We start from the raw sequence: 17013 nt of genomic DNA, 5'->3' as shown, positions 1-17013 counted from the left end.
CTCGATTCTCCGTTTTTCGAGGGACCATGAAAATAAAACGTACAATACGGGAAAACGGAATATCCGGGAATGATGAAAACCATCAACAATTTAGCTAAACATCACAAAAATGAAATATGTATAATTATAATCTTACAAAACTCCTAAACCAAACCAAACTACAGCCCCAGTGGGACTTTGCCTGCCAAGCGACCGCTGCTCAGCCCGAAGGACTCCAGATTACGAGGTGCGCATGGTCAGTGCGACGAATCCTCTCGGCCGATATTCCTGGCTCTGTAGATCGGGGTCGCCATCTCACCATTAGATAGCTCCACAATTAAAGGTAATCACGTAGGCTGAGTGGACCTGGAACCAGACTTATATCCAGATAAAATTGTCTGACCTGGTCGCAATCGAACCCGGGTCTCTGGATGAGAGGCGGGCATGTTAGACCACGAAACCGCATTAATTACCGGTACGCTCGATACTTTATATTCAGTTTTACAGGGGAATCTTCGTCAGTTTCCCGTGAAAACTTCTTTCAGTTCAGCGACTTTGATTAGGCTAGCCAAACTCTTCGAAATATCTAATAACGCCAAGCCAAACGACAATCGACCACAAGTAGTTTTTAATTCTCTCATCTAATAAAATAAAGCACACTAGATACGAAAGCACCCAAAATGAATGTGAAATCCGTTCATTTCTTAATCTTTCATTGTAATTTGGTCTCCGGTATACTGTTCGTAGTCAGTTTCTGGAAATCTCGTACCGCGCAAATTAGGCCTACGTCGACTTTTAAAGGTTATGTTGAACTCGAAAACATGGTTTCGAATATAAGTATCGATTCTTAAAAGTTCTCGAATGCATTATATTCAATTCTGCGCGTCACAAATCCAATCAAATTGGAAAGATAAAAGAAATATCAAAACTTCAGAAATTACGGTTATTCGTGACCTTGAGGTCATCTGGAAAGCGCGCTCGATGCACATGTCAGTGCGAGTTTGAAATTATACCAACCATTTAAAATGTAACGTGCGCAAATAAAACGACTGCGGTTTTTGGTATTTTAACACGAAAACGTAAAATTCCCAGTCTTACATTAGGACTTAAACAGTAATAGGCAATTCCAAGACCTCCCATGGCTTTTTTTTTTTTTAATTACATGTAGGTGCAACATGTGTTTTGGTCTCGCTAACATAATCATGTACGATAATATCAAAAATACTGAATTTGTGTTAAGAAGCAGTTTCGATTCCTGCCTGAAAGCCCAGTTACTCTGCAGTGCCCTGAGCAAAGTGCCAAAAACCTCTTCGGCAGTACGATCGAAAAAAGTAAAAATATAAACATCTAACCCTGGACGTAATATGGACGTTTTATAAGTGCGAACGTTTGACGAAACTCGTTCCGTCTTCAAGCAGAGCTGTCGAAATGCGCCGTGTCTCCTTGCAATTGTTGTCGCCACTCTCTGCTTTATGATTTTCCGAGATTCTCTAAACAATACCACCCGAATGCGATGCTAAGATGGTCCCTTATGCAAGTTCACCGCCGATCGCTTTTCCAGTACCGGTACAGTACTTGCTTTAATTATCGCAGTGACGGGGCGTTAACGCCAAGATCCATAAATATGCCATAGCCGTCCTTTTGTGAGATACAGTTTATTAAAAAACGATTGATCGAGGATTTAGCGTTGATGGGACTGGAATTTCTGGACGGTTGATCCGGGAAATCGTTTCTTCGAGGAACAGATAATGCGGGACTATTACAACGTGATTTAATTACGATGCTCGCGGGACCACGTAATTTGAACGCATATTCCGGGAAAACGTATTTTCCGGGAACGGATAATCGAGGTTCCACTGTACGACCACTAATAACATAAATAGTTGAGAATTCAATTTTAGGCCTTCGCCTAAACTACCATTTCACTCAGCGTGATTAAAATTATTTATAGCCTAGATTGTAGGGGCTCATCCCCCGACTTCACATACCGATTTTCATTAGACCACTAATAACATAAATAGTTGAGAATTAAATTTTAGGCCTTCCCCTAAACTACCATTTCACTTAGCGTGAGTAAAATGATTTATAGCCTACATTGTAGAGGCTCATCCCCTGACTTCACATACCGATTTTCATTAAATTCTCTTCAACGTTTTCTCGTGATGCGTGTACATACAGACAGACAGATAGACAGACAGACAGACAGAAATTACGGAAAAGTAAAAAGTGCATTTTCTTGTTACTATGGACACGACCGATACAGAATTATCATTATTTTCAAATTCTGAGCAATGTACAGACAAAACTCTTATTTTATATCAGAACACATAGCGATAATTACTGTTAATACATTTCCTTCTAACTATTAAGAAACCAAGAAACACTGTTTAAATACAATAGTATTATTTCTTTTCTACAACAGGGGAAATTAAAAATTTATGTATATATAAGCTAATTTTATCCTAAGATAAATAGTGCGAAAATTATTATCTATTTGATGCTGTTATCGAACAGTACCCCTTGTTCTAGGGCAGCTATCCCGACTCTCTCTCTCTCTCTCTCTCTCTCTCTCTCTCTCTCTCTCTTTCAGTCTATTTAGAAAAACGTTGACCGAGCTGCAGTCGCTTAAGTGCGGCCAGTATCCAGTATTCGGGAGATATTAGGTTCGAACCCCACTGTCGGCAGCCCTGAAAATGGATTTCCGTTGTTTCCCATTTTCACACCAGGCAATTACCTTAATTAAGGCCACGGCCGCTTCCTTCCCACTCCTAGCCCTTTCCTGTCCCATCGTCGCCATAAGACCTATCTGTATCGGTGCGACGTAAAGCAAGTAGCAAAAAAAAAAAAAAAAAGGAAAACGTTGATAGTTAAGTGTCTTTTTTTAGTAAAAAACAATAGACTTACCGTACTTAATATCACTTAATATCACCGAGCCGAAAGAAAACTAAATACGGTGGCCTACATTGTCCTAAGAGGCAGGCCCAATTTCTATCTTTGACTGCCATTCATCTCCGCTAGATGGCATTACCTCTGCAGTTCTATAAAAATCAACCCATTAACTGCGGGTACAACAGCTAGCTTAAAATAAATTGTAAGTTATTTAATTCAGAACAACGGCCGGGACTTCCAGATTTATACGAAATGCAAACCACAAGGATGAGAATTTCATATAAACATATTGTCGGGATTCGAACCGCAGTCAACTTGATGTTGTGTAGCCAGTGAGAATATCACTCCGTTTTCATATGAGATGCCACTGGATTAAACATACTTCTTACGGAATTCAAATTGTACATTAAAGAACTCAATTAAAGAAACTGTCGTATAAATCCGCGAGTACGCGAGAGAAGGACACGCCGGGAGAGTGAAAGGAAGTATGCGAGCACGTGAATGAGTGAGTGAATCGGCGTCGTCCCATTTGCGATCACTCTTTAATGACTGATTAAAACTCAGGTTGTTGTGAGGGAATTCCTTACTGAAGGACTGGTAGACCTACAGGCAGACAGCCTTGAAGTAGCTGGCGACAACTACGTGCTGCTGTAATCGCAAATGGAACACAACCAGTGATTCCCCTTCCTGGCTTTTTCCCAATTACTACGGGTCAGAATTTTCTATGGATCTAGCACATGTTTACGGCACACAACAAAAACTTCAAAGTGAGAACTTCCCACAGAATTGGTAACAAATCCCCGACTAAGCTCAATCTTAACTAAAAAAACAAGCCATATGCAACGAATCATAGGTAAATTTGTGCAGAATTTATTATATCTAAGTAGTTATTGGTCTAATGGTCTAAATATAATAATAATAATAATAATAATAATAATAATAATAATAATAATAATAATAATAATAATAATAATAATAATAATAATAATAATAATAATAATAATAATGTTGAATAACGAATGTAGCAAGGAAGAGACGCCTAGCATTCTATGGGCACGTCTACAGGATGCATCCTACCAGGTTGACCAACCGGATTCTCAGCTACTGGCAAAATAGGAAGACCAAGTCACCATGTTTGACGGAAGTGGATAAAGATCTACAGGAACTGGGAATAACAGAAGGAATCTTAGAGGATCGTACAGCACTCAGGAAGATGCTTAAACATAAGAAGTTCCAGGACAGACTACCAACAAAGAAGACTGGCGCCCTTTGGACAAAGGAGAGAAAGAGCAACACAGCCTGAGGATGCGCAACTACTGGGCAAACATCAAAGCCCATTCCAAAATGCAATAGTTGAATGTCGTGGTCTTTAGCTGGCCTATACGAAACAAGAAGAAGAATAATAATGTCCACTTCAGTGGTGTAGTGGTTAGTGTGATCAGCTGCCACCCCGGAGACCCGACTTCGATTTCTGCCACGAAATTTGAAAATTGGTACGTGGGCTGGCCTCGAGAGCTCAACTGAGTAGAGGGGGTTCGATTCCCTCCTCAGTCATTCTCGAAGTGGTTTTTCGTGGTTTCCCACTTCTCCTCCAGGCAAATGTCGGGATGATACCTAACCTAAGGCCACGGCCGTTTCCTTCCCTCTTCCTTGTCTATCAATTCCAATCTTCCCACCCTCACCACAAGGCCCCTATACAGTATAGCAGGTGAGACCTCCTGGGCGAGGTGCTGGTCTACCTTCCCAGTTGTATCCCGCTACCCAAAGTCACACGCTCCAGGATACTGCTCTTGAGGCGGTAGAGGTGGGGTACCTCGCCAGAGTTCGAGGGGAAAACCAACCCTGGAGGATAAACGGATTAAAAAAGAAAGAAAAATGAATAATAATAATAATAATAATAGAATAGTATTAATTTTATGAAAATGTCTTGTTCTAGCTCTCATGCATTATAGTTCTCGTAATTTCCTCGTTAACCACCGGCGCCTCAAACGTTAAGCAATGCTACCCGCCGGCTCGACTGTAGACAAATCCCCGACTAAGCTCAATCTTAACGAAAAAGCAAGCCGTATGCAACGAATCATGGACAAATGGATCTTGAACAACAGCGTGCTTGCCTCGTAAATGACACACTCCACATGGACCCCAGGGCTGGTTGCTAGCAAGGAAATTGCAAGAACTTAAAAAATAAAAATACAAGTTGGCACCCATAGCACAGTTATGCTGCTGACGTCACGTCACTGGGGTAGGACTGAGAAGTAAGTGGTTTTTTTTTCTTTACAATTTGCTTTACGCCGCACCGACACCGATAGGTCTTATGGCAACGATGGTATAGGTAAGAGCTAGAAATGGGAAGGAAGCTGCCGTGGCCTTAACTAAGGTAAAGCCTGATGTGAAAATGGGAAACCATCTTCAGGCCTGTCATGTGGGGTTCGAACCCGCTACCTCTCAAATGCAAGCTCAAAGCTGCGTGCCCCTAACCGCAAGGCCTACTCGCTCAATATGGCCGTAAGTACTGAGTGTAAACACAGAGACCCATGGAAAACCTACTTGAGGACTGCTGCCAGTGAAGTTCCACCTGTCTCTTCTCGAGTTCAAGTTTACAGTTGCACGAATTGGTACCAGGTAACCAACTCGCTCAATGGTCAGGGACGTAAGGAAAGAAAACAAATTTTGCCCATCTTTAGCCATATATGACGCTGAATGTGCTGCTTTTTATTATTATTATTATTATTATTATTATTATTATTATTATTATTAATATTATTATTATTATTCCTAGCCTTTACCCAATTTGGGGTCGGTACTGCATGTCGATTTGACCCTACTTTATGACCGGATGCCCTTCCTAACGCCAACCCTGTGTGAAGGGATGTAATCATTACTGTGTTTCACTGTACACGAAAAGGATGAACAAAAGCACTCAATCCCTGAGCTAAGAGAGCCTTTTTTTTTACAATTTTCTTTACGTCGCACCGACACAGATAACTCTTATGGCGACAATGGGATAGGAAAGAGCTAGGAGTGGGAAGGAAGCGGCCGTGGCCTTAATTAAGGTACAGCCCTAGTATTTGCCTAGTGTGAAAATGGGAAACCACGGAAAACCATCTTCAAGGCTGCCGACAGTGTGGTTCGAACCCACTATCTCCCGGATGCAAGCTCACAGCTGCGCACCCCTAACCGCACAGCCAACTCGTCCGGTGCTAGGAGAATTAATCAGTCGTAGCTAAAATCTCCCGCCCGACCAGGAATCAAACCCAGGACTCTTCAAACCGAAGACCGCTACACTGACCACTCAGCCAAGGACTCGGTATTATTATTATTATTATTATTATTATTATTATTATTATTATTATTATTATTATTATTATTATTATTAACTTGCAACATTATGTTATCCAAAGCTATTTTACAGGAATTCTGTCTTGATTAACTAATGCAATGCTGAAGTCAGGTTTGTCTTTTTGGGTCGGCTGGAAAACAACTAAGAATATTTCGTCACATGATGATATCTATGTAACAGGAACATACGGGGAGTCCTTTTATTTTGTTTTTGTCAGTGGCTTTACAGATAGGTCTTTAGGCGACGATGGGACAGCCCCAGCATTTGCCTGGCGTGAAAATGGGAAACCACGGAAAACTATCTTCAGGGCTGCCGACAGTGGGATTCTGAACCCACTATCTCCCGGATGCAAGCTCACAGCCGGGCGCCTCTAACCGCACGCCCAACTCGCCCGGTGGGGAGTCTTCTTGCGAGATCATCGTTTGAATGAGCTTAACATCAAAATCATTAGACATTAAAGACAAACTCTTAGGGTCTGTCCTACGTTGCTTGCTGCTTCCTTTTAGTTGTTTGATGAATAGAGATGACAGGGTAATACGTACTGAAAACAATTCACAACTTCCTTGTTGTGCTAGACAGACCCAAACCCGTAATACATAAAGGCCACTGAGACTCTTGTCCTATCAAGACGATTGCTGCCCAGACACCTGCAGATATGGAGTGTCGCGTGGTCATGGTGACAAGATATTTAGCTTAATGCAAAACTTCCACGACCGGATCCGCTGTCTCTCCTCATTTGAACTCAGGGAGCTGACTGAATCCCATCCGAGCCCCCAGTCCAGAATTGAAATCATTGAATTTTCCGGGAATCGAATCCGGGGCTTCAGTTTAAGAGACAGGCACGCTACTCCTACACAACGGAGCTCTCCATTATGCTAAACACGGGTTGAATTTAGCCTAAGTGAGGTTCAGTGGCAAAACCAAATATTATAGAATATTATCACAGTCAGACATTTCTTAGCGATTCTTCTGACCACACACTTCCAATCTTGTTGTTACATCACACCAATATTTCATGCTTGACCCAAAAAGGTAACAAAAAATAATAACAAACACCACTTAAACAGCACAAGAAAGGCGGAACGAAAATCGTTGGCTAATAAAACACAAGAAGGTTCAGAAATCCTCAAAGGCACTCCTGTCGTTCTATAAGTAATCAGGAGGAAAATGCGTGACAGCTCGTTTTAGTTTCAATCTTGTCAAAAATCAGACGAAAATATTCGGAGCTCATATAGATAGCAAAGCATACTACGCAATAGAAAGAAGTAGGAAAATTGATTTATTTGATCTCTGTAACCATGATTATCGACAACTATCCTAATTGAGGTTCGTTCCCTCGCTTTACCTCACTTTAGTATTCTGTCTGATTTCACGAAACGCCTATACTTTTATGAGGGCAAAATGATTGCATCTACACACAAATCCTACGCTAAAGTCATAGTAATGGAATGCACTTAACGTCCCCTAAGTTGTTATAGATTTTAAGAAATGCTGAAATGTCGCAATTTTGCCCTGGAAAGGGTCATTTTCAATATGCCAATAAATATATTGATACGGTTCTCTCGCATTTAAGCCCTCTTAAATACCAACCAGTACTACTATAACGATAGATTGATAATAATGTTAATATAAGAGAAAACCCAGCCACAAAATTGGATGTGAGTCTCAAAGAAGCTATTTTGCGCATCCCATAAATCTGACTGGGAGACCTGAGACTATTATACGCAAGATTTTCACTTTTAAATCTTAAATCCCTCAATGTGATTGGACATGCGAGCACTGTCATGTTTTTTAAATAAAGTTGAAATGTTCATAGTTCTTAAATATGTCATAAGACACGACACTTATAGATTTTCGTGTATTCCAGGTCAATTATTTTTTTCAGCTCAAAATACTGTTTATATTATTAATTTATGTCGGAAGATAGTGTCGAAGTAATATAACTTACAACCCAATAAGACAACTATGCGATTGAACAGAAAACTAATTTTATCTGTTCGTCTGAAGGTATCTGGCAATAATACTATAATTTTGGACGTGTTATTTCTGCTTTTTAATGCTGTACACCATGCTAACCAGAAGATCTTTCAAATGTCTTTACTATGGTCCAAGTCCGTCAGCCCCTCCCAATTTGAATAGTCCGCGCTGCGCACACACCCACTCCGACCTTCCTCTGTTCCCACTAGTACAGCAGTGGCCGCTTGGAGGCAGCAGCGCGCCGTAATGACGGTCGTTGCGGCTGTCGTCTTTTGCAGCTGCCAAACTTTCTGTAGAAATGAGAGGAGGCGGTTCGATTTAGACAGTGAGTCCTGTACACATCGTGAGTTTACGGTACGAAGTTTCTGTTTGTGTTTATAGTTCTTTTATTTTGTGCGTCCATATTAGCGTGTGTTTTATGAAACGATGCGCGTGGTTTTTGTTGTTCGTCTGCCATATCGACTCAGCCCACAACATTTCAGAAGACGGCAAGCGACGAGAAATCTGTAAGATGGCGTGAAAAATTATCTGAAGATGTCACAGTGTTTAGAGGTTATGTTAAAGTTCCTGTTCTCCATGCGCCATAATAATAGTGTTTATTTTTAACGATTTTAAAGCCATGACATGAGGAGTGTACAGAAGTACCCTTGAGGGCATAGGTTAAGATTATTGATAAAATGCAGGCCAAGAAACGCTATCTTTTGGTCTTACTATCATGTGCTTTTCTAGCTTATTGTTATTTTGGTGGATATAGACTGAAAAGTGAAAGAACTCGAGCACCTTACGAAAATTTGCCGTCATACGTAGATGTGAACGATCAGTTGTATGACCGTGATTTAGAATCCTCTCCACATCTTAGACGGACCGGTGGAAATGTCAAATGGACTAGCAATAATAATCAGAAGTGTCGTATGGAGACGTGTTTCGATTTTAGCAAATGTCGTGGTGATTTCAGAGTGTACATTTATCCTCAAGCTGAAGAATCAGAAGCTGCTACTATTCTAACCCCAAGTCCGTCATATCAAAAAGTGTTGAATGTGATTCAGGAGTCACGTTACTATACATCAGATCCTAGTCAAGCTTGTCTCTTTGTTTTAGCCATTGATACTTTAGATAGGGATACTCTCTCAGCTGATTATGTTCGTAATGTACCTGCACGGTTGCAGAAACTAAAACTATGGAATGATGGGAAAAATCATGTCATTTTTAATCTATACTCTGGCACTTGGCCTGATTATTTAGAGGACAACCTAGGTTTTGATCCTGGAATGGCTATTTTAGCAAAAGCAAGCATGTCAGTAATGAATTTCCGGCCTGGATTTGATGTATCTATACCCCTCTTCCATAAGAATCATCCAGAAAAGGGTGGTGATCCTGGTTTTGTTACCACAAACAATTTTCCAGTGTCTAAGAAGTACTTACTAGCTTTTAAAGGGAAACGCTATGTGCATGGGATTGGTTCTGAGACTCGTAATTCTCTGTATCATCTTCATAATGAGAAGGATATTGTGTTGGTGACTACGTGTCGACATGGCAAGAGCTGGAAGGACCTAAAGGATGAACGCTGTGATGAGGATAATGCTGAATATGACAGGTAGGATTGATATTAGTGTTGCACGGCTGTCCCAAGGTCATGGGGAATGCATGTTTTGGTGGAATGTGCATGTCATTGTGCTTAAAGTGGAACTTAATTTGTGGAGAAATGGCATTTTATTGAAATCTCAAAGAACGAACTTATGACCAAGTTGCTTGCTTGGAAGTGAATTTGGAGTTAATTTATAGACAAATGATATGAAGACCTATTTCCTGTAATGTAGTGTGTAATTTTCCTCTTAACTCATTGGTGCATAATTCCACATTATTTTATAGTAATATCTGTCATAATTACATTAATTTTAGATTTCTTCTTATTTGTACAAATGTCCATGACTGTAATACAGCAGAGTAGTTTATTTCCTGTTTATTATGCAACTTATGTAATTTTCATGGTTGTTATTCTTTTGTTTACCACGAAGGATTTACCAGTCGTATATTTAAAATTAAATTTTTACTTGGGTAATATGGGACAAATCTGTGTTGTCTCTTATGAATGTTAGGGAACGTTTATTGAAAAGTCATGATAATTGAGGCATGGTTGGTTGGATAGAAGTGCTCTGAAATAAGTTATATCTGCGATAGTCTATCATAGTAAAGGTAAACATTTCTTCACAAATTTTTGTGAGAATAGACCATTTAATATTTGACAGGTTTTTTTTGGTAACTACCTACCTATTTGTTTTTGTCTTTGCGATAAAACATGTTGAGGTATCAGTTATAAGCTCATGCCCTTAGCACTTGGTTAGATATTGCAAGTCATCTGACAGGATGCAAATGAATACTTTTTGGTGTTCTCTGAGGTGTTACATTCTTGTTAAGAATACATAATGTTATCCTACATGGCAAATTTTATGGAGAATTCATTTCAGATTCTACAGAATCTTTTCACTTTACCAAGGAGATTTTTTAGTTTGATTTGGGATTAGGCTACATTTTGTTTAATTTAACAAAATAATTAGGCCTATAAAGTTTATTCTTTCAATTGTAGCACCTGTGACCTATGTGAAAACATTTGTGCTTTTCATACATTAGGCCTAGTACTTAAAATTTTCTTTCATAACAACATGTTTATTCAGTTAATTTTATTCAGTTGTTAATGGATGTTAGTCATATTTCTAGCAGTTAGTATTAGGTTTACCTTCTTTCTGTCGCTTTGATCCTTTTTAATGCAAAGGAAAACTATTCTCTTTTGTAAAAATGAAATATTTTATAGGTACCTATTCTCTTCCTTAAAAAAAAATAGACAGGAATTGGGATCACTAACTTAGCCTAAATGTATTAGTATTCATAACTTGTAGAGTTGTTTAGACCTTCAGTAAGAGTAGGCTATGCTTTTTAGTGCAGTAGGCTACATGAACACCACCTTTGATCTCATTATAGTTCTCCTTTATTACTTCTGCCATTGAAAATAAAACATACCAGTAGTGTAGTAGACAGTTCTTCCATCTGGTTGTGGTGAAAAAATAAATCCATTGATTGTTATAGAAGCATAGAAGAATTAAATTAATTGGAGTACAAATTACTCTGGTAAGAAAGGTGGAAATATGTATAGCTGATGGAGAAGAAGGAACACCCTGATTAGTTTCTAATGCCAGAGTATCTGGTAAAATAAAATATTTTTTTAAAGGTATTTTTGAAATTCATACTTATGCAAAATAGACTTTTGTTGTGCACTTTCAAGAAATCACAGTCAGACATTTCTTAGCGATTCTTCTGACCACACACTTCCAATCTTGTTGTTACATCACACCAATATTTCATGCTTGACCCAGAACAAGCCTTGACCAAGTGACATTAATTAGGATATTTTCTTAGGCACCAGTGCTTTTATGTTTAAAATGTAACCTACCAGGTATAAGGAGCTGATGACCTAGTTGTTGGACCCCTTAAAAACAATCATCTTGGATATCAAAATTACCAGCAGAGTGGTCTTATACTTTCACTATTTTAATTTCTGTAAACTCCCTCAAGAGCTCATGCATAAAAATCTCTTTAATCCATGCTAGTATCAAGTCTGGGCTGATCATCATCATCATCATCAAAGTAAAACCTGATGACTGCATATCTCTCAAATAGATAGTGGAATGTGATGTATGTGTAGTCACCCCAATCATACTTATCTGTTATGTATTACTGGTATTCTTCTTGGAAGAATTACTGTGAATACAGATGGGAATATGTATTATTTCTAAGACAGACTGTTAAATGTTGTGATCTCAAATCCCAGTACATTGCTAGGAACTGGAAGTGCAATAAATCTGAAGTAAACTGAAGAGCAGTTAAAAAAATTCGTTTGGGATTTGTTGTTTTGATCATCAGTCCATGGACTGGCTTGATGCAGCCCTGCTTGCCAGCCTATCCTGTTGTAACCTTTTCATTTCTACTATACTACTACATCTACTATAATCTCTTCTGTCATATCCATAGGCTATTTATTTCTATCGTTCTCACTGCCCTCAAAAACTAACTCAACTCTGATAAAATTTCACCAGATTGTTTTCCTCTCACCAGTTCGATTCGGCATCTCCTCATTCGTGCTTCGGTTTATCCTTCTCATCTTCAGCATTCTTCTTTGCCAGGCTGAGTGGCCTTCTGACCCCAACTTGGCAGGTTCCAAGTTCCAACCTGACTCAGTCCGGTGGCATTTGGTGCTCAAATACGTCAGCCTCGTGACGGTAGATTTTCTGGCACGTAAAAAACTCCTGCTGGACAAAATTCCGCCAAAAGTAGTTGGTGGAACGTAAAAAAAAGATGCTTGCTTGTTGTTTAAAGGGGCCTAACAGATAGGTCATCGGCCCAACGTAAAAAAGAGTAACATTATTATCGTCATCATTCTTCTTTAACACCACTGTAGAGGACCCGCGCTGCTCCACAGCATTCGTTATAAATAGGTCAGATAACTCGTCCTGATATGCCTGTCGTAGTCATATTGTTTTGCCTGGCCTTTTCAGTGGTTTTATGAACAATTAATAAGAAGCGCAGTATGGTATGCTGCAGTTCGTACACAGAATTCATCCATTCTGACGTCATCATGCCGTCTGTTTCGTAAAAATCTATCCATATATTCGCTTTTTTTTATCCTGCAGTTCGTGATGTGTCGTAGAAGGCATTGGTATTTTTAACTTTTTAAGATACATGGCCTTCACTCTTTCTAGTGTGTCTAAGTTCTCTTTCGATAGGTGTTCCAAGATAGCTGTCTAGGCGTATGTCATAATGAGGTCTGTACGTAGACATTTTTTCTCTTAGCAGCATGTAAGTTATTAGGAATCTAGCAGGGGATAGTGTGAGCCTTCGTGGCTTAGGCGGCAGCGCGCCGGCCTCTCACCGCTGGGTTCCGTGGTTCAAATCCCGGTCACTCCATGTGAGATTTGTGCTGTTCAGAGCGGAGGCGGAACGGGTTTCTCTTCAGGTACTCCCGTTTTCCCTGTCATGAGTCATTCCAGCAACACTCTCCACTATCATTTCATTTCATCTGTCATTCATTAATAATTGCTCCAAAGGAGTGCGATAGGCTTCGGCAGCTGGCACATTTCCTATCCTCGCCGCTAGATGGGGGCTTCATTCATTCCATTCCTGACCCGGTTGAATGACTGGAAGCAGGTTGTGGATTTTCATTTCTCAGAGAATAGTATTCGAGCATGATCAGAGGAAGTGCATACTCTTTGGCTGGACAGGTATTAATCAGACATGGCTGTATGCAATGACATTACTAAGGATCAGAATATTTCTGATTTGATTTTATGATTACACGAAGTTGGCTGATCTCAGAGACCTAACAGTGTCTCACAATTCACCGGCAGGTAATTCCGGAGAGAATAAAACAAAAGTGAATCAAATTGGTCCTGTAGAACGGACGGACGGATTTACCAAAGTTGTTTTCAGTAAACTCTTTTCATATAACGATTTCAAAAGCTTCTTAGGGCTGTAGCGCGCCGGCGTGTCACCACTCTCTTTCGTTTTCAAATCCCGATCACTCCATGTGAGATTTGTGCTGGACAAAGTGGAGGTGGGACAGATTTTTCTCCGGGTACTCTGGTTTTCCATGTCATCTTTCATTCCACTAACACTCTCCAATATCATTTCATCTGACAGTCATTAATCATTGTCCCAGAGGAGTGCGACAGGCTTCGGCAACCGGCACAGTTCTGCTAGATGGGGGCTTCATTCATTCCATTCTTGATCCGGTCGAATGACTGGAAACAGGCTTGTGGATTTTCAGTTTTTCAAAAGCTTACGTTCTCTTTTTTTCTGAGCTGGTTACTGTCCATGTCTCACTTCCATACAACGCCAGCTGCATACGAAAGTCTTCAAAACATCTTTCTAATTCCTATATCAGTTTTCGAATTGAGCAAATTTCTTTTAAGAATGGCCTGCCTTGCTTGTTCTTGTCTGTCTTTTATGTCCTCCTTATTATCCGCGCACTTTTTAGTGATAGATTTACACCCTAGTGCTGAAGCGGTCGACTTTGGTTATCTTCGTGATTCGTATTGGCAACCTTTGAAACACAAACTAAGAATCGCTTATCATCGCTGTGCGCCATCTGGCGTACACTTTAAGTACTCGTACTGTTGTTGTTTACACAGCAAAGCCAAACCATAGAATTCATGCTAGGAACAAGTTTCGCAACGGGAAATGTTATATAGTATTAAATATTGTGTGTGTGACACAGTTGTTTGCTTAAAATAATAAAGGTTTATAAAATTCATATCGATCGATCATATTATCGATTCAATTCAGATTTCATTTCCATTCAGTTGGCAGTATTGACGGAACCCTTCTTACTTCTCCAACGAGTACAAAAATCTATCACTAAAAAGTGCGCGGATAATACTTCTGCCATCGTTAGTTGGCATTTATGAATACTGAAATGTGAGATACGTGTCAGTAGGCTTAATAGAATGTTACAAATACATTTCGGAGTACCTAACTATCATTTTGTTTGAAGGGAAATGTAACGTTATTAGCATGTGAGCACATGTTTTTAGTATAGTCGCGCAAATATTTTATTTTTAGACTTAGTCAACTTAAGTCATTTTAAATAGAAGATGTTTTAATTGCAAGATATGCAATACGCCTTAGACATTATCTGGGAACACCTATCGAAAATATTTATTTGCCTAATTTTCTTTTATTGAAGTCGGTATGCTGTTTTTTAATTGCGAATTGAATGGACTGTTCATTTGAAATGGAGAGCATAGGCTAGGCCTGCCAGGAATGAAATGAAAGTCGATGCAGTTTCCTTTGTGACTGGGGTTATCTTTTCATGTTGCCCCTCTCAGCACGTGTATCTTCCTCGTGTAATTAAGATGAATTTTCCTTCGTTCTCCGTTGAATTATTGATTAGTTATTTTTCCTGCAGTCTCGTTACTATTTTCTCAGAAATAATTAGTTTCAGAGACTATTTTCTCAGAAATTATTAGTTTCAGGGAATGTCCGGTCTAGAGAATTTACTGGTACTGCAGCCACCCGTCTAGAATGAAGCTCGTCCGAAGCGTGGCTTACTGTGTCCTTGAACTGTTCAGCCCAAGCTAGTCTTGCAAAGTCGCGTAAGTAGAAGTCCGTTAATTTTATTGACATCCCACTTCTTTATTTACTTTCCCAGCGCTTATTGGTGTTCTTTGGTAAGCTGACTTGTGATGTTAGTTTGCTCTTTCAAGGCTAAATTTCTTGCTTTACCGATTGAAGGCCACAAGGATGAATGAATTCAATTTTAGAAGTATATAGGTAAATGATACGTAGTTACATCAAGGTGATGGATTGGTTTTTTGTTTAGAAGCAGTGTTTGAATGTGCATTGACGTCAGCTAGTGGGTTACAGTATTACGTAAATAATCACGTGATTAGCAATCCACGACATACAGTACATTGAAGGTCTTGGGGAGGTGGAGGGGTGGAAGGAGATGGGGAAATAAATTCGTTCATAAGAAAAGCTGAAAATGTTAAATACTCTCTGAACAATACTTTTAGATTAAATAGAGCAATTACCTCCTCGCTTGATTCCGCTATTGACTCATGGAGGAGACAACAAACTGAACTTTTTGTTTGCCTTTTGCTATCATTATAGACCTAACAGGTCTACACGATAGCTCAGACCATATGCTTAATATTAGTTATCATTATTTAGAAGTATGAGACTCCACACACTGTAACCGTTCTTGCGAAACGTTTGTCGTTTTGAAATCGGGAGTCTGTAGGTTCGATTCTCGAGGGCGTCCAGCAATTACCATTCATGCTTGTACCAGTACACAGCACTATAGACACATGCCATCGAATAGAAATAATAATAATGATTGTGTTAAAAAACGGACTGAATGGCTCAAGCATTTGAGCGCTGACCTTTTAAGGACAAGTTGGCGGGTTCGATCCCGACTCAGTCCAGTGGTATTTGAAGGTGCTCAGGTACGCCAGATTGGAAGCGGTAGATTTAATATCACGTCAAATGAACGCCTGCGGGATAACATTCTGGCTAATCCGCGCCTCCAAACACAGTAATAGTAGTTAATAGGACGCATAATCATCTGAGGAAAGGCCTTGTCATTGCAAACATGTCTGTCTACTGCAATCCTCTTCATATCCGCGTACGAAATACTATCTAGCTCATCGATATTGTTCTTAATATAATTATGATTTCCTTGGCAATCCCCGCATTATCTTCCCAAAAACTTTACCTTCAACAATTAGCTGGAGAGGTTTGTCGTGCCTGAGTATCCGATCAATGAACTTCGTTTTCCTCTTCATGATCGCTTAGTAGACATAGTTTTTTCCTTGATATTTTAATAATCGAGGTCGTTTTACTTTCTGTCCCTCCAAATTGTTTTTGTGAAAGTAAATGGCGTCGTGATGGGGATGAAATGATAATGAAGACGACACATATACCCAGTCCCCTTGCCAGAGGAAGTAACCAATTATGGTTAAAATTCCCTACCCTTCCGGAAATCGAACCCGGGACCCTTATGACCAAAGGCCAGCACACTAACCATTTAGCCATGGAGCTGGACATTTTCCAGAACCACATTTCCATGGTCACGTGTCTTGCTGCTCTTCTCCAAACTGATGTGTTCATTTAGTAAACAATTATTCTTGTTTCGAAAGATTCTTTTCGCCAGCACTAGCTTACTTGATTCCTGATAGGCATTTATTATCCGAGTTACATACACTTCCCAGGTAGAATAATTCTGTGACTTGTTCGATGAAAAAAAAAAAAAAAAAAAAAAAAACCAAACCGCAAGGCGC

General features: G+C 39.7%; 1 protein-coding gene across 1 annotated transcript in view; it reads left to right on the top strand.

Annotated features, from left to right (window-relative positions):
* The first annotated feature begins 8442 nt into the window (after positions 1-8442).
* Positions 8443-17013, top strand: part of LOC136879136 (exostosin-1) — a 57050-nt gene continuing 48479 nt past the window's right edge. The window contains exon 1 of the mRNA XM_067152888.2: positions 8443-9779. Coding sequence (XP_067008989.2) covers positions 8863-9779 — 917 coding nt within the window. The 5' untranslated portion in view covers positions 8443-8862. The remainder of the gene's footprint in view (positions 9780-17013) is intronic.

The sequence above is a fragment of the Anabrus simplex genome, chromosome 8 (genome assembly GCF_040414725.1).
Source record: "Anabrus simplex isolate iqAnaSimp1 chromosome 8, ASM4041472v1, whole genome shotgun sequence".
In the NCBI taxonomy this organism is placed as follows: domain Eukaryota; kingdom Metazoa; phylum Arthropoda; class Insecta; order Orthoptera; family Tettigoniidae; genus Anabrus; species Anabrus simplex.
Note: the sequence above shows the minus strand (reverse complement) of the source record. Positions and strands in the feature narration are given on the sequence as shown.